At 35.2% G+C, this 23,013-nt stretch overlaps 1 protein-coding gene across 2 annotated transcripts; it reads right to left on the bottom strand.

Annotated features, from left to right (window-relative positions):
• Window positions 1–1,792: 1,792 nt before the first annotated feature.
• LOC133296824 (PAP-specific phosphatase HAL2-like) lies at window positions 1,793–6,801 on the bottom strand. 2 transcript variants are annotated; one of them, XM_061495880.1, is made up of 4 exons: window positions 6,660–6,770; window positions 6,415–6,561; window positions 3,054–3,732; window positions 1,793–2,393 (listed from the first exon to the last, which is right to left on the bottom strand). In XM_061495880.1, the coding sequence occupies exons 2-4, from the start codon at window positions 6,512–6,514 to the stop codon at window positions 2,090–2,092; spliced, it is 1,083 nt and encodes a 360-aa protein (XP_061351864.1). In that variant the 5' UTR covers window positions 6,515–6,561; window positions 6,660–6,770; the 3' UTR covers window positions 1,793–2,089. The 2 variants fall into 2 exon arrangements, with proteins under 2 accessions (XP_061351864.1, XP_061351863.1); XM_061495879.1 differs by having other exon boundaries at window positions 6,415–6,801.
• Window positions 6,802–23,013: the final 16,212 nt, after the last annotated feature.

The following is a 23,013-nucleotide window of genomic DNA, read 5'->3' as shown; positions in this document are numbered from 1 at the left end:
AGGCGGATCTAGGTTAAGAAGAAGGGGGGCAAGTTCCCACCTTTAAAATATGATGCAAAAATATAAAAATACCCTTCTCTTAAAATTCAAGTTTTTCCAATTTAATTTTGGGGTAGAATATTGTAACAACCAATTAGGGTTACTATCAATATTACTACCAATCAATTTCACCGTTAGATCGATTATGTTGATCCAACGGTTATATTTATTTTCATCTTTGTATGGTTATGATTCTCCATATTTAATACTTTATATTTATTTTTACCTTTGTATGGTTACGATTTTCCATATTTAATGCTTTTACATTAAATATGGGGATCATAACCATACAAAGATAGAAATAAATATAATTGTTGGATCAACATAATCGATCTAACGGTGAAATTGATTGGTAGTAACCCTAGTTGGTTGTTACGATATCTTACCCCTTTAATTTCCCTCCTTCTATTTTATGTTTCCCGTAAGTTTTTTTTTCTCTTCCATCTTCATTATCCAAACCTAACAGCAGAGCTCTATTCCAGACCCATCGTTTGCATCTACAAACTGATTCATCTCCTCTCAAACCTCAATCTCCATTATTGGAAGTTGGAACATTTGTTTCTTCATCCATCATGGGTCTAGCTGAGTCGCAATCCGTTCAGATCTAGATCTCAACCAGACCCAGCCAGCCGGCAGCTGCTCGCAAGTCACGTTTCAGACGAGACCCAAATCTATATGTACTTAAACTTATTGAGTGCCCACCCTTCATTAATTTCCTGGATCCGTCACTACTTGTAAACCGACTGATTTGTAACGAGTGATGGTGATGTGAATATAGTACAGACAAGCTAAATGTAGCATAAATTGGGTGAACCGGGGTAAATCTCTGTGTCTATTCTCTCTCTCTCTTTCTCTTTTCATTTGCGATTTGTGTGATTGTCGATTTTCAACAGCTATCACTGCTATGTACCCACTTAAACTCTGAACTTTTCCATATACAAGATTAATTTTACGAGGAACTAATGTTTTGTTGTGTTCATTTGTTGCCTTCATAAATTTTCCATCTCTTATTAAAGTGGTTCTACTAAAGACACAGATTGATTTATTTTTGTGTATTAATTGTCCACCCACTTCTTTTTTTCTTAGCCATGAGTTTGCATTGATAAATATGGAAGGAGGTATTTATAAGGTAGGGTGATGCAATGGAGAGATTAGTGTATAAGGTATGATAGACAATTAAAAAGACAAAAGAAAAGGAAATGGCATAAAGAAGAGTAAAAAAGTCAAATGGTCTATTTAATAAAGAAAAAGTGATATAAGCACTTCGGCCAGCATTTCCTTGAACCACAACAATATCCCTTTCAGTGCCATATTAAGATACTCACGTGTCGAGTTTTCTTGGTGACAAAAATACTTTTAAAGCGAGGAAGAGTGTATCTATCAACAAATTTTAGTGGATTATGATCATAATATACTTTAAATTAAAATACAAAACAGATATACATCCTTCTTATTTACTTTAAAAATAAACTTTAAACAAATCCTTTTTTTTTTCTCGATAAATATAGATAACAACTTGATATAGCTTTTCAGCCTAATTTTTGGGGCAGCAGCAAAATAGATATGCACAGCCCCTTGTTTATAATTTATATACTCTTTAGATTTTGTTTTGATGAAATTGCATATGTGAACTTAAATCGAAGGTGTCATTATCTTTGTGCCAAACCACATCTGAAGAGGAAGATAATAATAATAATAATAATCAACACTTTTTCATTTAATCAATAGGATTTTTAAGATAATTTCTTGAGAAGATATAGAATTATTCTTTCTTGGTAATAATTCTTCTCCCTACTTTCTCTCTATATCCTTAATCTTCATCCCATGTTCTCACATCACACTGTATGGACAAATTCTGCTGCGACCACCACACACACAGATACAAATATATCTTCAGTTTAATATAATTTGCTATCAGTATACTGAAAAGTTAACTACATAAGTGCATGCAACTTTGTAGAACCAAAACGTGAGGGGAAAAAAAGACATGATCCGAATTGCCTCTACCAAAATTTTGCCTCATTGATGTAATTGCATGAGAAAGGAAGCATCATAAATTTGAGGAGTCCCAGCTAGCATAAACAGCATCAATTAATTTCTCATGCAATGTGACACCAGAGCATGCAATTATGCCTCTGTCAAGACCTTCTAAGTACATTCCCTTTGAAAAGTCTAGAGGGTGGGCCCCAGCATCAGTTACAACACCACCAGCTTCTTCAACAATTACAACACCAGCAGCATGATCCCATATTTTCTCCTTGTAACCAGACTTTGCAAATTTCATGAATATCTCAGCATCTCCCCGAGCTATTGCTGCATATTTTACCATGCTGTGGACACGTAAGGGCTGTTTTCTGTAACAGTTTTTGAAAGAGAAGAGCAGTTTAATCCCAATGATGGTGTTCAAAAGAGAGGGGAAAAAAAGTGTCATAAACTTAACTTGAGTTTTGAAAGATATTGTAAACAAGGAACTTAAAACAATGAATATTGCTCTTAAAAGAATTTCCAAGCAAAATAAGGTGTCTGGTCCATGATTCCTTTCTCTTGAATATTGCTCTCTAGGAATTGCAATTATTAATTGAACCTAAATCTCTATATATTATCTTATTCTCATAATCAATTTACAAATTAAGTTATGATTTTCCAAAGTTTGTTTTAAAAAATTATTAAGAGAAATCAATTCTATGGTCAGTAGGCATGCAAGTTGTCCAAGAAATTTTTTCTGTTTCTTATAATTCCCATTGAAGTACCAAGAATTAAAATGTCTGGCTCTTTTTTTATATCGTCTTCACTAATTCTAATATTATGTATAAAACTAACAATTTTTACTTGTGGTGACCCTATTGTTAGTCTAGAAATGGTTTCTGTCATAGCATTTAAATTCTAAACCTTTTAACACCACACTTATATTCAATGAGGTCTGTATTGCTATTTATAAGGAAGTACTATCAGCCAATTCTATGAGTGAAATAGGTCCAAATGTTATTTGATAGACAAAAGGATAAATACTATACCTTAGTCCAACACTGTGAGCAAGTCCAGCTGTGAAGGAATGGTTCGAGTTTGCCCTTTCCACTGGTTCACAGAGAGTAGCCAATGCTGGATCATCAATGGAAGAAACCCGAATAAGTCTAGCACAATTTGGCCAAACTAGCATCTTATCCCCAGAAATCAATGGCTGTAACCATGCCTCACCACTGCCTCTCCTTGCATACAACACACATCCTTTTCCACATGCATCAGGAGTTGTCAAAGATGATTGTGACATTGTTTGATAATGATAATTTAGCCATTCTGTTTTCACTGGGTAATTAGGACACCCAAGAACTCCAAGAACAACTTTTCCATCCTCAATCAGAGCTAGAGCAACAGCATACTGATCCCCACGTACAAATCCTAATGTGCCATCAACAGGATCAAGTACCCAATACCTTCCACTAGGGCCTCCAGTTGAGTTACAGCGGCTAATGGCCTCAAGAACTTCTGATGTGCCAAGAGTTGTCTCTGGACTTTGAAGACCATACTTGGATGCAAAAGCTAAAGACTCGTTAACTGTATTCACAACATCTTCCAGTAAGCCTGCTGAATCATCCTTGGAGATAGTTTGTATGTCTTCTTCAGCAACAATTGACACATTTTGAACCCCAAAAGTTTCTGATAGTAACCAACTTATAGTTGCTTGAACACTAAAGTCTTCTCATGCAGAGATATGAAATCAAATATTCAGTGAATTAACTTTGAGGAACATTCGCACCAAAAACAAAAATTTTAAGCAATGCACATATAAATGCAACTAAGGAGAAGCATACTACAAATAGTAATGTAAAATATCCACATTTGCAAGGTCAGACTGATTATTTTCACTGCTATAGGAATATAAACAAGCTAGTGTGATCTGAGTGCAACATTGTGAAAACTAATACTGTGTACAAGGGAAAGAAAAGGAGAAAAGTGGTGTTGGCTCTACTTTGTAGAAGCAAAAATGGGTAGTTAGTTGGAGCTTTAGATCTTTGGACTGTCACCAGATAACAAAAATAAAAAAGTCTCCACCGTTATGAAATGAAGTCCCACACAATAAGCATGTTAGATACAAAACCATTCATTTGCCTTCACCTAATAGCTTAAACTTTTGGGATAGTACGTTCATATATGATATCAAAAACTCGATATGGTTTATAGTGAAATCCTTGTTGGCCCCATTGTTACAAATTGAAGTTAAATTTCAGCATAAGGTGGGCTTATGCATTGTTTACCCTTCAAACCCAAATGGCCTTTGCATGAGAGGGCATGTTAGACATAATACCACTAATTTGGCTTTACTTAATAGTTTAAGCTTTTGTGATAGTTGGTTCAAGTCAAGCCATATGCTTAATCAAAGTAAAATATCAAACTCTAAATGTTGATCAAACTAACTTTATATTGATTTTAAAAAAGAAACAAATCATTGAAAGTTTAGCCACAATGTAAATATGATTTCCACCAACAAGAAACCGAGCACGAAAAAGAGACATGTGCTGCCAGAATAAAGAACGTCACATCATGAAAAATAGGAAAAGTTACAGCAAGTTTGCAACATCTCCAAAGAGTAAATTGTGAACCACATCCATCTTAATGGGTTTTCCTTTGCAAAAGATTCACACATTATTCTAACAGTAAAATGAATCTCCTGACATTTTATAATTGGCTAGGCCTACAGTGCAATTAGGACATTTGATTGCACCAGTACAACTATCTGTGACAATTTTTGGAATGCTGGGTTGAATTTCTTTCAAACAGAAAATGTTTCTCTGAAATTTAGATTTAATCATAACCATCTAGATACAGCCAACTACTGATTGCACAATTCCACCAATTAAAATTGCATCATAAGATTCAGGGGTTTGTTTCAATATGGAGATACTAGGATTAATTTTACTGTAATAATTCTGTCTTCATTTGGGATAAAAAAAGAATATTGAATATTCCAGTCCAGCTGGATGATTATGGGCCTACTAAAATATTTCTTTCTTCTCCATTAAAATTTAAGAGTGGACCATGCAATGGGGTAAGTGGGTAATCACCCCAGCAACTTTTCTACAAGACCTGAATGCCTATGTCAATATTCGAACAGCATGTGCATTTCTGACCATTTGTGATTATGAGGGAAATCTAATTCTGCATGAACTGAATCATTCAGACTAGGTGTAAAATTATATTAGATATGTATAACAACATTAACATAATTTCAACCTCCAACCTAGATGTATAACATGTGTGCATGTGTGACCGCACACTAGATTTATATATCAAACAAATGATGTCCCTGCATAAAATTCATCTACTGAAACAGCTTATTAGATTTAGACCATTCATGAGCATTCACCTAACAAATTAAACTTTTAACATAATTGGTTCTTGACATATTATCAGAGCCTCTATGATGAAATGGTCAAGAGTTCGATCTTGCCGTCCCCATATTTTTAAATAAAAGTTGAAATTGAGCACAAATGGATCTATGCATTACCATTCTTAAGGCCCAAAGGACTCTCATGTTAGGGGTTGTGTTAGATATAAAAAAATTCATGAGCTTTCACTTAATAGTTTATGCTTTTGAAATAGTTGGATTTGACATAGGTGAAGTTTAATGGAAAGGTTAACAAGAACTTTAAGTTAAAGGAATGAATACCAATTCCAATGAACAATGTACTTTGCCCTAATTTATTCTATATTTTATGGTTCTTTACCATGGCCATGACCATCTACTTAGTTTTATAGAATATCCCATTTGACATATAAGCAGGTGCACGATAAATGCCAAAATCATATTCTACAAGACACATTATGATGACACCATTGACAAAGGACAAGGATAGATGGAGAAATTCTGTCATAATGCAAAGATCAACTGAATATATCAAATTATGGCCGAAAAATAATTGTACAAGATAAATCTACAATTAGGATACTTCACTGGATTCATTTCGAAACCATTCCATCATATTACACTTCAGTGACAGTAATTGACAAAGCGAAAAGAAAGTTTTTCCAGTCCCAAATGAATCTTCAAGCTGCATTACTTATTGAAGATTCCAGTTTCACTAAGAATAGTTCACTGAATTTGATCCAAACTGAGTCATCCCACACTTTACCATAGTAGCAAAACGAAGATTTTGACAACCCCATTTGATTCCAGCAACCAATAACCAAAACACCAATGTACCTAGCAACTATTTCATGTATAATGATTCAAATGCAGACTTTCCCACACCCCAAATAACACAAAAATCAAACCCAATATCAATTATGCAATTCACAACAACCCCAAATGAACACATTCAAGAAAACACATAACAGGTACACAGGGAGATTCAAATTAAAAAAATTCAATGCAAATACCTGCAACAGTAACAGGAGAATCATCATCCTTGGACACAACGTGATCATTGCTGGTTCCTAGGAGCCTCTCCTGCACCCTCCCACACAAAGCACATGCCATGTGGACCACCCTAACGGCCACCTCCAATTCCCTTGCGTACTTGTCCTCTTCCATGGCCAAAAACAATTCACAAAGCTTCGCAAAAAAAAAAAAAAAAAAAAAAAAAACCCAAGCTTCAGAATCAGAGGATTGCCACGTTGCCCACCTCGTGAAAACTCATCAAAAATGGGGAAAAACGAAAGCGAGTCTCAGTCTCCTACATGGTGGGGTTTGGTTTTGCAACAAAGCAAAAATGTGAAAGTAACACGTCCAAAAGTGTTGTGTTTGTGTTGTGGTGTGTCACTAGTTTTGGCATCAAAGGCCAAAACTTTCTCTTTTTTTCTATTTTTCTTTCTTCTTCTTCTTTTTCTCTTGAGCAACTTAACCTTTGCTTCTACAATGCCACTTAGATTCTGCCACGTTATCATTTGACAGGTATAAGATTATACTGTGGGTCCCCATGGAGAGAATCTTACGTGAACTGCAAAAAGTGGTAAGTTTTTGGGATAAAAAAATAACAAGGATAAAAATGAAAAAAAAAAAAAAAAATCTCCATTTGATAAAAAAATGTTACCAACTGAATATATCATATGTATTAAAAAAAAATTCGTCCCCATGACGTTAGGAGATAAAACATTCTTAGTCAATAGTTTTTATGTTTTTATATTTCAAATAACAGAAAGGTTATACTTACTATATTTTTTTTTATTATTTGTTATTACTAAATTTTAATCGTTGATTTCCGTTAATCTAATGGTTATAATTTATTGGATCATATTTATTAATATATTATTAATTCTAATAAATTATAATCGTTAGATTGACGAAAATGAACAATTAAAATTTAATAGTAACAAGTAGTAAAAAAAAAATAATAACTGTAATCTCTCCTTTCAAATAAATGACAATTATTAATTTAAATTATACTGTAGTTCCATAACTAACTCAGATATCTCAGTTATTTTTTAAAAAAAAAAACTCAGATATCTAAGTTATTTTAAAAAAAAAAAAACTCAGATGTCTCAGTGGCGTCAGAACTATCTCATTTTCTTTTGATAAAAGAAATCAACTCAAGTTGTTATAGTGACTACTCACTAAATGTATCACAATATACTTATGAGTTATGTCCTTGTTTTTGGAGTCACTCAGATATTATTGAATTATAGTATGTTTTGTAGAATGAATGTGAAGAAGAAACAAAAAAAAGAAGAAACAAAAATGAATGACAGATGTATCTGGCCTACACTGTAGTCCAGATTCATTTTAATCTTTTATCTCTAAATCCATTTTAACACTGGGACCACATCTATTTGCACGGGAATCGTGAAGATTAAAAAAAAAACATAAAAAATGAATTTGATCATCATCCTTCCCTTTTAGTGAACCATAGTTAACCAGCGTCATGTTTAAGTTTTAACATACGATCTAGTGTATCACCCTTTTTTTTTTTTTTTTAATATTACAGTAATTGAACTTGCAACCTAATACATATTACACACATCTAACACCACTAGGTTAATCTTAGTGGTGCTGTGTATCACCCTTTAAAATATATAAATTTATCTACTTTATAATTATGTATTTTGCAAAGTTCATAATTATAATATGAAAGTTATTTTTTCTCTCTTTATTTTATTAGACAAGTTTATGAATAAAAAATTTTTAATTTTTATATTATAATTATGTATTTCTCAGAATATATAGTTACAAGAAGTGATAGGATATAAGTTTATATGTTATATCTTTTAAAATTATATATATTTTTCCCTTTAACATATTTATCTTTTTAAGCTTATTTTTTCACAAATCTACATATAACCCAGTGAAATGCATAATCTTACCTTGAAAAGGTTCAATCCTAAAATATTTTCTCCCTTTCTACTATGCCTGGTAAACGAAACAATACTAATTTAGATATTGCTTGATTCTTATATGAATTCTACTTAGATCACTGTATTTATGTTTTAGCTCATATTCCATTTCCATGCGTTAGGAATTAGGCTTGTTATATAAATTAAGAAGAAAAATAAGAAATTACCTTTCCTTTTATATATTTATTATTTAAAATGTATATAATTATATAAAATAACAAATCGGTTGCATTTTTGGGCCCGTATTATTTTTGTAGCTTTGTTAGGGTAAACTATCAAATGTAGCCCATAACTAACATGGGCTCACTTATGTTGATTCTTTTATGTACCACCACACTAATGCAAACAAAGCTTATGTTCGGCTCTTATTAATGATCTTTTATATTAGGAAGTCATTTATATATATTTTTCCCATATTATTATGAGCTCCTATCTCCATTCAACCTTCTCCGGGCACCATGCTCTCGGGGTACGGCCCGTTTGGGCTAGCCCCTCATTGTAACAGTGAGTGCACTAAGCTTCGCAACGGGAGAAAGGACGAGACTAATCCCCCAACCGAAGATTTTTGGCTTATCCTCTGGCTCCCAAAGATTTTTCAAGAAACTACTTGAGGCAGGGTTTGATCCCTGTACCAAGCAATCCCTTGGGAGTTCAGCTGCCAACTGAGCTACCCTTGGGGGTTATGAGCTCCGCTTTTAGCTTACGACATGTCTTGAAGAAATACTTGCGTAAATCTAGTATCTCCAAGTTGTATGCATTTGGTCACTAACATCATTAATTTATAGACAACTACCACAATTGATTAATGATTATCTATCATAATCTACCACAATTAATTATTTGAATCCAGATTACCAAAAAAAAAAAAAAATTATTTGAATCCTTATTCTTTTTGGTTATAAGTATATTTTTAACGCACTAAATCTTAACAATAATACTGGTAATATGTTTGGTAATTGTTTTTATGATTAACTAAATTATGAACAATTGGTACTTAAACATGTTTTGATAAGAGTAAAGTGATAGTCAAAAAAGAAAATAGAACGATATTTTGTTCCTTAACAACGTATGTCACCTGTAATTTACTCTCAAATTTAAATTATATGTATATCTTGATCTTTGGGCATGTTTGGTGCACATGATAGGATAAGGCTTGATAGTAAAAGACCTGATAGTATAAGGTTTGATTGTATAAGACCTGATAGTATAAGGTTTGATTGTATAAGACCTGATTACATTTTAATACTATCAAGTGTTTGGCATGACATTAGATAAGATAATGTATTGTATAAGATAATATTATCTAGTATTTGGTAATACACTGTATAATACTAGATAGGATTAAAATAAATATTTTTAACAAAAATACCCTTTAATAAAAATTTTATATAATTCTTGTAAATGTTTATATGGAACAACTTCCTACTTTTGGATACGCCAAAAATGCATACATTACTATAGGACAACTTAAAAAATATGGAGTAAGTTGACAAAATTGATCGCACAAAATGGATCTCGATCATAAGTGCAGTAAATAAAGAACAAGATGAAAACATTCTCGATGCTCATTGAAACTTTTAACATCTATAAAGAAATTAAGCAAAGGCCATCATCAAGCAGACATAATAATTCAGCCTAAAATTCTTATGCTCAATTGAACCTTCTACAATTGCAGTGAAGATGTCAAAGAAATAATACCAAGACAAAGAAATTTCATATATAAAATTCTACCCAACCCATCTCACAGAGAAAAAAATTCTACATAAAATTTCTGAATCTCATTTAGAACCACATCACCCTTCTCAGATTTTATTACCTCCAAAATGCTTCCAAGAACATCACTTGCAAGTCCAGCTTTTAAGAAACTCCTAGGTTCCTCTCCACCATCATGTATTAACTTCCCAATCTCTTTCAATGTGACTACACTTTGTTATGGCTTTTGCAAAAATATGCCAAGAAACTCTGCTGCTCTGGGGTTATTATTAACAACATCTTCTAATGTAGTGAGAACAGATTCAAACCTAGCTAGCATAAAAAGGAATATCTCTCTGGTGCATTTCATCAAACAGTTTAAGCACAACTTGGTAATACTCACACTTCGCATACAAACACATAAACGTTTTTGCAACAAAAACAGAGTCCAAATGCTCGCTTTTGATTACTGCTCCATGTATCTGAAGACCCAATTGAAGATGCAAAATTCGAATGCACACAGTTAAAACAGCAATAAAGATGTATTCATTGGGGGTCAATAGAGGAACTTTTCATCTAAAAGAAGAGGTACAATGCTTCTTGTTCTCGATGGGACTTGGAAAACCCAGAAATTAAAGCACGGTAAGAGACATGTGGAGGAAGAAGAAGAGGTCATCGAGAGGTGAATCAGGAAAAAGGGTCTGTGGGGTTGAAACGAAATGGGTTTGTGAGGAGTGAAAGGGGTGGTGGAATTATTATTTTTTGAATTAAAAGTGCAGAAAAGAAAAGGATGACAACGTTAACGGCGACGACGGTGGCAATGCTGCTCCGGTGATAGCAAAAGGCTGATGGTGGCGGAAGGAGAAGATAAGTGAGGGTCGAACGTGAATGGGTAAGAGAAGGGTAGAAAGGGAAGAGAAATATGGAACTAATACATCAAAACTTTATCAGGTCTAATCCCATCCCTGTAGGCCTGATTAAGTTATACATCATTTTGATATATTAAGGGGTTATGATACATAAGCTTATACAATACGAAAGTCATACCAAACAACTGATAATATCATAATGTATAGTATAAGCTTATACTATCAGGCCTTATACGTCACATCAAACATGCCTTTTAATTATTTAAATTTGAAATATTAGATTTTTTCTAATTATTATGAGTTACATAATCAATTGTATTTATTTTCTTATTTTTAAAAAAGTGGGCTAAGTCATGATTCATAAGGGAGTGCAGTATAAAGTTCATTTAATTTAGTGATCCTTTGGTTTGAACTTAGATATCTGTAACACTGATTAACGTGGATAACAGCATAGGCGTAACCCATATATCCATGATGGGAAAGGGTTAATAAGTTTGACTAAATCCCCTCTACATTCACAATAAGTTAAAAAAACAGTCACTCCACAACTCGCCCCATCGACAATTGTGATTAGGGAGTGATGTGAACTGTAGTGGAATATCATGGTCTTTTAAATCTTATAGGAATATCAGCAAGGAAGAAGCAAGATAAAAATCAAAAATCATGTCTTCAATAGGTAAGTCTAGACTTTTTGGTGTTCTAATTTCATGTAATCCTATTTTGTGATTTCTTATATTTGGTGTCAGAGCCTTAATTATATGATTTAGAATCCAATTATTTGTTATTAGACATGATTAAATTTTTGGGATTTATTTTGTTGCTTCCTTTATTTATGAATATATGACTTTTAAATTAGGGTTTTTATTCCAATAAATTAAAACCCAAATTCATAAGTTTATTTTTGTCAAGCGTGATTATCTAAATCCATAAAAGTTGAATTGTTTTTTTAAGCCAATTACAACTTTGTAGAATCGTATTCCTTTTGTGGTGATTATCATCCATAAAAAAGATGTGTGCGCATTTTTCTTGCATTGTGTTTTCTTTTTATTTTTATTTTTTCAAAAAGTGGAAGGTGTTGTATAGCAACTTTCTTGCACAATGTTCCCTATCGTTTGTACGCTTTATTTTGTTTGTGACAAATACCTTTGTTGGGTAGTATTTTTTACTGATAAAAAATTGATTAGCCATTATTATTTATGTTGAGATATATAAAACTATTGATGTTGTAGGAAATCTTAGATTTATGCGGAAGCGGTTTAGGACCTAGTACATTGGTATGCTTACCGAATCATCCTTGTTTCACAATTACCTCTCGGTGCGCAGGTCTCGTGTAGAATCTTCCCTTGTAGGATTCCTCTTCACGAACAGCTCACCTCAGCGCCTCAGCACGAACAACCTCCTTGAAGCTAGACTGTGGGAGATCTTCCAAACTATCTCTCGAGGAGGAAGGGGAAGTGTGTGGGCACTGATTAGATTTTGAGCTTGCCTCTTTCTCACAAAAAAGACCTCGGAGGCTGATGACTTAAGAGGTACTATTTATATGGGTTCCAAGAAACCCTAGCTCATTAGGCTCTAGGTTCCTTGGGCTCTTCTCATACTAATAACCCATTTGGGCTTTAGTAAAAGAGCAAACCCAACAATCTCCCACTTGCTCTTTTGGATACAAACTTGAGTGGTAAAACCCAAGATCATGTAACCCATAAGTCATCATCTATCCGAAAAATACCCCATCCCTTGTCTCAAGCTAGCTTGAGGATCTACCATCTGTTATTAATCAAGGCTCTTGATAATCAACGAATGATTATCTAATTTGGTGCTACTCTACTAAAAGCCCGAACTTGAACTCCAAGATTAACAACACTTATAACATGAATATGCATCGCCCCTTTGTAGAATGTCTATAATTGATTGACAAGTTTTCTGTAACTCAATCAATTATTTATTCCCTTGACTATGATAGTTTCTCTGATGGATTACATGCACTGGCTAGTGTCTTTAATATCCAAGTACCGAAACATATCAAGGGGACATATCCTACAAATTCCATGTTGTTTATCTCATAAATACCGATAATCAAATAATCTCACTCCCAAAATACCGAGTTATTGGCCGTCAATAGATCGAACCTCACCCGTTGGTAAATCAAAGAATGAAAACTATTTGATTACCTATTTATAATAAACTCAGGATTAAGAGCAATCACATAACTATAGTTAACTGGAGATTTGATACCTTATGACAGAAAAACAACCTTAATCAAATCTCTCCTTGATCCTTTCAATGTGAATGTTAATTCACACCAATATCTTACAATGATTCGGACAAAACCATTTCATAAAATATTGCAGCCTAAATAAAGTGCCCAACTTTATTTAACGGCTGTGACTCCATTCATCAATTGTGAGAACCTATGATCATGTCCTCCATGAACGTATCCATATAGTCATATACTCCGCAATTTGATCCAGACCTTTATGTTTGTAAATAGTGCGCAAAATAAATAAATAAAACCTTATTTATGAAATTCAGAAAATTATTTTATTGTTTCATCGTCTTACTCCAAGATCACAATGAAACCAATAACTCCACTTGCTTAATGCAAGTCTGGGATCCTCCTAAGACCCAAAGAAGTAACATGCCTCTCGAACACAAGTTCAGGCAAACTCTTAGTAACTGGGTCTGCAAGATCCACCTCTAATGCTATCTGAGTTTAGTGAAAAACTCATAGCTCGAGTTTGATTTTCTTGAGTCAATATCCACTTGAAATAACTGAATTTTTGAAAACTCAGCTTTTCAAGACTCCCACTAGAATATACCAGCATATAATTTCTCGTTCTCCCAAGATACTTGAGTACATGCTTAACAATAATCTTAGTATTCCTCTAGGTTCAAAATGGTACTATCTCACTACTCCCACTACGTGACAGATGTCTGGTTTAACGCCCAACATGATATGCGTGAGTCTACCTTTGCCAAAGCATAAGATATCTTGCTCATGCATTCTTCCTTCTTAGAAGTCTTTGGTCACTCCTTAGGAAGATGAATTCCACATTTGAGAATTATAATTCTTCTCTTAGAATTCTCATGTTGAATTTTGGCAAGAGTTTTGTCAATGTAAGTAGCCTGAGGTGATGCCAACAACTTATTCTTCCGGCCTCATAAGAGTTTTATACCAAGAATATAATTGGCTTCCCCAGTACTTCCATACCAAAACACTAACTTAGCCAACTCTTTATGCTTGATATTACCTCCACATTGTTTCTAATAAGGAGCATATCATCTACATAAAGTACCAGAAAAGCTACTGTCTTCCGTTGTATCCTTTACATACAAATACATATCATTCATCAAGGTTTTCTCAAAATCAAAATTTTGATAACCTCATCAAAACTGATGTTTCAAGACCTGGATGCTTGCTTAAGTCTATGAAATAGACTTTCACAATTTGCATACCGTGTGTTCCTACTCATTTGCTATAAACCCTTTTGGTTGTTGTATGTAGATATCCTGACATCCAACTCCCAAAATGAAATCTCATAATTGAGACTTATAGAAACTAAGAGAATCTGGATAGACTCAAGCATGGCGTCTGGAAAAAATTGCCTCCAAGCTAGCTTTGAAGGTCCACATGCACCTTGTGGGTTTTACCCCTCTTGGTGTCTTTACTAGGACCGAACGGAGTTGAAATACAAGTATTTCATCTCATTGTTCATAGCTTGAGCAACACTTGATCAACAACATCTTCTAGTGCATTATCGTAACTAGTATGATCAATATCACTCAACAAGAGACAACTTGAGAGTTAACAAGGTTCTCTCCCACTACGAATGTACTGCACTAGACCTTGTATATTTATAGGTAAAACAAAGAGCGGGTCAAATGATGGATCTTCAATTTCTTGAGGATCCTCTTATCCTTGATATTGTTCCTTTACATGTGATACTAATATTTCTACTAGTTTCACTTATTCGCTTATCCTTGATATTGTTCCTTTACATGTGATACTAATATTTCTACTAGTTTCACTTATATATTATCATGTTGAATTTCCAATCATGGTTCTCTTATTTGTTCACTTAGAGATATATCTATCCCCTCTTGAACAATCAAGGGAACAGTGGATGAAGCTTCTAGAGATTCTGGAAATTCTTGATCTGAGATAAATCTCATCAAGAATAACCTAACTTAAGAGCTTATAATTTCTTATCTAGTCCTCCTTTAAGAAAATCATGTGAGTGCTCACTTAGATTATCTTGTCCTTAAGACTAAATAAGAAATCATCCCTAGTTCTCTTAGGGTAGCCAAAAGATATGCACTCTTCCATACAAGATTCCATCTCATTTGACTGCTGTTGTAGGACGTTTGTCGTAGCACCTTAAATCCGAATATGGTTTGATCTGGGCTTGCACCCTTTCCATAATTCTTTAGGTGTCTTTACAACAAACTTTAACGGAATCAAGCTAAGAAGGTACATTTCCTTCTCTTAGGCATCTCCCTTAAACAACATTCACAAAGATGAATAACTGAACATGATCTTCACCAAGTCTAGAAATGTTTGATTTTCACATATTGCAACTTCATTCAACTAACGCATTCTTAGAGTTGACAGTTACAAAAACTATCCCCTCTTAAATCAGGTAAGACCTGAACTTATCAGACAGGTAGCCAACACTTTAGTCAGACCAAAGTGTTTTTGATTTGAACACCTACATGCTTTTCTGCCTCAGACTAAACCTCTTGGAATTTCCAAAAGCTTTAGACTTATGGCGCACTTGGTTCATCTGTCCAAATCCAGAGTAAACATTCATATAATGAAGTACTCATCACCTCTTCTGGTCTGAACACTAATTGGTCCACATACATTAGTATGTACCAGTTCCAGTTGAATAGTTGCGCAAACCTTTTTGGCCCTTGTAGGATTGCTTGGCCACTTTACCTTCCAAATAGGACTAACATGTAGCTGTTAGTTAAAAGATTATTGAACTTTCAGTCCCTCTTTTAACTAAAATATGTTTCCTACTTGAGATAATATGACTCAATCACAAAGGCCAAAGTTATGTTTCATTTGAAACTTTTATTTCTTTGGTGAAAGTTCTTGTTCATCATCCTTTCCATTCAACATAACAAATTTAAAAAGGGTATAGGACATAGGTAATAAAGACTATTTAAACAATGTACCAGAACAAAACAAGACGAAGATGAACTTCGAAATGTAACTGAGGAATCAATTGCATTGTCAAACCATGTTTTAACCAAAACAACTAACAAAAATTGAATTCCTCTTGAAATCCGGAACAAATAAACAGTCACTCAAAACCATAGTTATATAAACAACTTTTCCTACTGCAAATGCAGACACAAGTTTCCATTTTCAAGCTTAAAATATCTATGTCCATTGCTGACAGGTATGCCATGTTTGAACTACTACAAAGAGTAACAAACATAATCAGTGATTCCTGAATAAATAATTCATTCACTGATCAGGCCTTGATATGCCCATGTCAGGTTCTTTTCATCACCTCTGGACAATTTTTCTTTCAGTATCCCTTCAGTCTGCACTTGAAGAACTTGCCTTGCGGCTTCTTCATAGCAACTGGTTTGACAACTGATAACCAAGTCATTTTGTTCTTGTTACCACCTTTGGGTTTCCCTTTGGATTTAACAAGACTCTTAGCAAAACCTGCACCGACTGCATTCTGTCTAGAAGAGCTGCTAGACGCAGCAAACATGTCATTAAGAGTCTGAAGCATTTTTACTCCACTCTTAATCATGTACACTTGTTTCTGCAAGTATTTGGAAAGACTGACAATAATATAGCAGCGAACTACCATATCTACCCTTTCCCAATCTGAGAAATGCATCTTAGTTTCCTTAGACGCATTCTCTACAGGTTGCTATGGCCCTCGCATTCTCAGGACAAATTTTAGCTTCCATGTTTTAGAACAATATCAAAGATTTGCTTTTCACTTATTCATAGTTGGTACCATCTAGAGGTTTTCGACTCAAAATCATTTCTAAGATATTTTCTGAAAACATATAAAGCACACAATTACAAACAAAGAATGCAATAAACAAACGAAGTGCGAGTAGATTCTCATAACTACTCTTGTTTATTGTTAACAATCCTTCAGTTTATCTTTACAAGGCTTACGATGGGCAAGTCACTTGTAAAAACCAAAATTGTTATTTGGGCCTTTAGTGCCATTGCCAGAGCCTCGATGGGAGAGTTAACAATTTTACCAAAGTTGAATGTAATTAACCATTGTTTAATTTCAAAATTATCCTTAGTGTCTAAGCATTGCCGACGATAGGCCGTACAATACTTTACTAAAATTTTGAAATTATTAAGATTTAATCTAGTGAAATCTGATTATCCTTATCCGATGGGGCTTCAGCGATAACCATTTCACTAATAAACCCACAAATGGAGCTCACAGGTTTTAAAATTAATTAATTTTTAAAACCTTCACCCATTCAACATTTTTGTTTGAAAATTTTCATAAGCCTTGTCGAATTCATTGTTTAATTCCAAAATTATCTTTAATAACTTAGTATTATCGATGATGGGCCGCACAATACTTTATTAAAATTTTGAAATTATTAAGGCCCAATAAAATCCAATCATGCTAATCTGTTGGGGCCTCACATGATTATTTTATTGATAGGCCCACAATGCGCCTGGAGGTTAAATTAATTTCTTAATTTAAATCTCCTCCCATAATTATTTAAGTCCAATCTAATAAAATCCAATCATGCTTATTCGATGGGACTTCACATGATTATTTTATTAATGGTCCTATAATGCGCTTGAAGGTTAAATTAATCTCTTAATTTAAATCTCCTTCCATTCAACATTAGCAACATTTTCTAATTTCCAAGAATTATTTAATTGAGAGTATCCTTTGTTTGATTTCAAAAATTATATAAGTAAGAGCGCCGATAAACATGCACTAAGTTTAACATAATTTTGAAAGCATTAAGGTCCTGAAATCCGGTCACTTTACGTCAGCGTGTGCTCCAAACAATCATGATACATGAATGTTGTATGCAGCGTGTGTTATTCCATGACCATTTCAGAAAACCCACAAATTACTCGCAAAATAAAAGAATTCTCTTAGGAAATTTTCTCTAATTATTTTTCTAGATTTAAATCATCCAAATAGCTGACTTAATTATTAATCTAGATTGCAACAATCATAATAATTATCAATTATGAGGATAATTTGAAATCAAAATAATTTCCATAACGATTATTTGTCTTGATGTTAATTATCCAAAATTAATTAATTCAATTATTAATCTAGATTTTTAATAAAAATCATAATAATTATTAATTAATTTTTTAGGATGATTTAAAATAAAAATAATCCCATAATAACTATCATACTAGTCGCTGAAGACATAATAGCTATTATGCTCATGCAATCATACAAGTTATGCAACAATATGGCACCACCTATTCTATATGGCATGTTATCGCAATAAAGCATGTTATCAATCATATAATTTATACCAATCAATAAAAACATTAAATAATAAATCATAATTACTTTAATCCATGGCCTTCCTATTTTAAAGAAAATAAAATAAAATAAAATTAGATAATACAAATTTGGAATTCGACTTTCGCCTGGTTCATAGTATCTGTCTCAAGCCCCTTTAGGGTTTCATGGGCCCAAAAGCCCAAAGACCCAATCCTTTGGCGAGAAACCCTAGGACGCGAAAGAGGAACCCTAGCCGTCAGGTCTGCCGCGCCATCATCCGAAGTCAAATCAGGGTGAAACTCCAGGGGAAGGACTGCCACGTAGAGACGAGTGCACCGCCACCGGAACCACCAAAAAAGGTGGCCGGACGCTCCCTCACTCTCCCATTCTTTGCCGGAGAGTGGCAGCCACTCTCAGATGCTTGGGGAGGCGCGTGGAGGAGCGTGAAGTCTCTGATAGCGGCTATCCACCCACCGTTGCGTTCTTCTTTCTGTCCTATTTCCAACCATATATAGATCGCCCCATTCCGAGATCGGGAAGTCCTCGAAAAGTCTCCGACAGTACTGACTGCGCATCTTACTCGCGGTTTCTCGATCTTGAACTTTTACAAAATATTGGAAAAATACACAGAAATTTCGAAAAATAAATAAAAACAGCAAGGAGGAAACCTAATCACATGTGATTAGCCTCCTTGTTACAAATCAAGAAATACACGAGAGACCCTAACCATGGATTAAAACATTTTTACCGATTAAAATTTAAACTTTTATGAAAATGAATTATAAAATACACATGCTAGATTCATACCATAATCCTAGAACCCTAGGTGCCACATTTCAAGAAGCAAAACCAATTACATGAATAGTGAAACTAGATTCACATACCAATGTACAGCCAAGGCTCTGATACCAATTGTAGGAAATCTTAGATTTATGCGGAAGCGGTTTAGGACCTAGTACATTGGTATGCTTACCGAATCATCCTTGTTTCACAACTACCTCTCGGTGCGCAGGTCTCGTGTAGAATCTTCCCTTGTAGGATTCCTCTTCACGAACAGCTCACCTCAGCGCCTCAGCACGAACAACCTCCTTGAAGCTGGACTGTGGCAGATCTTCCAAACTATCTCTCGAGGAGGAAGGGGAAGTGTGTGGGCACTGATTAGATTCTGAGCTTGCCTCTTTCTCACAAAAAAGACCTCGGAGGCTGATGACTTAAGAGGTCCTATTTATATGGGTTCCAAGAAACCCTAGCTCATTGGGCTCTAGGTTCCTTGGGTTCTTCTCATACTAATAACCCATTTGGGCTTTAGTAAAAGAGCAAACCCAACAGATGTAGCCTCACCCAACAGCTTAAGCTTTTGGGTTGAATTGGTTCTTTACAATTCGACTCAAAAGCTTAAGCTATTGGGTGAGGCTACATCAATGGTTTTATATATCTCAACACGCCCCCTCACACGAGAGCTCACTGGGCTTGAAGGCTGGACAATGCACAGACACACCTACCTGTGCGAAGAAAGAAATTCCACTAGAAATAAAGTGAGGGGCGGTGAGGATCGAACCCGGTACACCGAGGCTCTGATACCATATAAAGAACCAATTCAACCCAAAAACTTAAGTTGTTGGGTGAGGTTACATCAATGATTTTATATATCTCAACAATTTAATATTTTGTTGTTGCGAATTGTATCATAATTCGATACATTCATCTTAAACTTCTTGCTCCCTTCTATTCTGGAAGGTGAAATTTTTAATATAATTTTTTTTTTAAAAAAAAAAAGTTGAAGGGACCCTTGAAGAATTGAGTCTGCGAGACAATTGGTTGATCAAGTCATCATTAGCACTATTCTTTTCTTTTGTTGGATTTGGCCTTGGGTGCAGCTTGTTTTGATTGCCATGTGCCAAGTCTAGTTTAGCTTCTTCTTTCTTCAAGTGCACCTTATAGTTTCTATATTTATATGGTTAATCATCATGCAAGATGGTTGAGTTTGAAGTAAATGAATTTGAGTCCTTGCTTACTGATTGATAAATTTGTACCATTCTCTTATGATTAGTTGAATAGGTCTTTAATAATATATTGCAATCTTAAAACTCAAAACTTACCCGATAATTCCTGTAATCATGCTACTTAAGTTTCGGTCTTTTTTGTAATGATTGCTTATGTTCATCGACGCAGGGGTTAAAAATCATAATTTTCTATTTGTTAAACTGAGATGGTTGATGTTCCGGGTTACTGGCTCGTATCTCTCAGGTATTTAACTCGCCCCTTTACAGAGGTCACGTGCCCGAATTATTTAATGGACCGGGTATGAGGTCCACGTATTAGTATCATTAAGGCCTTACCATGATCTTAGAATGGGATCATGGGTTTATCCATAACCACCCATGATCACCACAACTACCTACGTTCATCATAATCACTTGGCTTAGGCTATATATATAGATAGAGGGTTCCTTATGCAGATAGATAATAGATACATAATACCCATTAATGTTCGTCCAGAACATTTGGTGCCATCTGCGGGGAAGGTAAAACTATTCCTACATTTTTTTCTTGTGTCATGGCAAGCAACAACCGTGACGAGCGAGCGGTGGAGAATGGGAATATTGGGGGGGGGGAGAGGAAGATTCTTTTCGATCTAGTGGAAGGAGTCGTTCTCTAAATACAATTGGACAAGCTTTGATCTAGTTGGTAGAAGACACAAGGAATAGACATTTCCAAGAAGGAGGAAGAAGAGGCATCGTTCTGAAGAAAGACAAGAGGAGGAGAACGTGCAACATTGCACAAACAGGAGAAGAGGTTCTTTATCTACTCTTCCTAGTTACATTCCATTATCTCATCCAGCAGAAGGAGAGAACGAAAGATCAGATGTTAGAAGAGGGCAACCTTCGAGGGAGTCACGAAACCCTCCTGAAAGGATGAATCATCAAAGCAGAAGAAGGGGGTAAGTCGTAGGATGGAAGAGCGAGCACACGTAGATCATACTCAGGAGTTGGGAAAGAGTTGGCAATACCATAAAACAGAAGGCGAGCAAGCCAGTTGGGAACAGTGGGAGGAAGAGCAACACCAAGTAAATCGCCAGTATTATACTCATCAAAATGAACGCGGGAAAAATCAAAGGCAGTATGAGGAGACTTATAGAAGAGGGAGGTCGGAAGGAGAAAGGTTGCATTGGCAATCATCGAGGCGTTACATATGGGAAGATCAAGGCCGGAGAGGAGTTCAACAGGAAATGGGTAATCAGAGAAACAATATGGGTTATCAATGTTATGGGCAAGACCGCCCGGAAGCTTACGGTCCTCAACATTATGGAGGTCAAATGATGAATGTAAGACGAGAAGGGCCAGGCTGAAACGAGCAAGTTGGGGGAGCACCACATCAGACACAATTTCAACAAGGAATTCCTGTAATGCCTATTAACCAAGGGCCATCAGGAACCCCTTTATCTTGGAGGATAAGAACGGAACCTATTTTGACTTGGTTTAAGCAGCCAAATGACATGAAGGCGTATGATGGAACCTCAGATCCCAAGGAGTTTGTAACCGTATTCTGAGCAGCAATGTCATTGTGTGGAGAATCAGACTCTTTGTTATGTCGGACATTCCCTGTTTTTCTAAGAAAACATGCATTAGAATGGTTTACTGCTTTGCCGGATAATTCAATTGACAGTTGGGCAGAACTGTCACTTCAATTTACACAACAATTTGCTCATTGTGGATCCCAGCCTAAAACTACACATAATTTATGTGGAGTGAGGCAAAAGCCCAGCGAGAAACTGAGAGAATATTATGAACGCTTTCAAAAAGAAGCTAGACAGGTCAGGGGGCTGGAGAATCAGACGTATTTTTTGTTGTTCACTACTGGGTTACAACCAGGAGGATTGGCGAACTCGTTAGCAAAAAAGAGTCCGGCTACGAAAGAGGAGCTGTTAGAAAGAATTCGGAAGTACATTGATTTGGAAGAATTTAAAACTTCTCAAAAGAAAATCGAACAAGGTTTTCGAGAAGCAACTCAAAATAGGAGGCCGGATAGACCTGCGGGGAGAGGTCAGTTTGAAGAAATGCGGCCTCGGCTAGTTGGAGAAAGATTTTGAGAAGCATACAGGAAGGAGTTTAAGACGTTGAATACTTCTAGAGCTCAGATATTGAGGGAGGTGATGTCTACAGAAATGAGAAATGTTCCCAGGCCGCCACCTATTCGATCGAGTTATGCACAGGCCGTCAAGACAAAATGGTGCGAGTTTCATAGAGGGTACGGGCATTTCACACATGATTGCTTTAATTTGCAGAATGTTATTGAGCGACTGACTAAGGAGGGAAAATTGCAAAAGTATGTGAGAAGGGGAGAAAGAGAAGGGTGTAGAGACAATAAGTACAGGCGGACAGATCGTAGTCGTAGCCCGCTAGTAGGAAGAGGCAAAGAAGCAAACAGGGGCCAAAAGATAGAAGTAAAAGCATTACCCAGCCCAGTTCCGGTTGGGCAAATATGCACTATAGCCGTTGATAGTCAGGTAATGCTCGGAAAAAGCATTTAAAAATGTGTATGGCTATTTCTGAGAAGCCTCGTTTCAAAGAAGAAAGAAGAAAGACGGGTAAACATATAGTATT

The sequence above is a fragment of the Gastrolobium bilobum genome, unplaced genomic scaffold (genome assembly GCF_033153095.1).
Source record: "Gastrolobium bilobum isolate Gb01-03AN ecotype WA unplaced genomic scaffold, APGP_CSIRO_Gbil_v1 utg12692, whole genome shotgun sequence".
In the NCBI taxonomy this organism is placed as follows: domain Eukaryota; kingdom Viridiplantae; phylum Streptophyta; class Magnoliopsida; order Fabales; family Fabaceae; genus Gastrolobium; species Gastrolobium bilobum.
The sequence above is the reverse complement of the archived record's forward strand: the minus strand, read 5'-3'. Positions and strand labels throughout refer to the sequence as shown.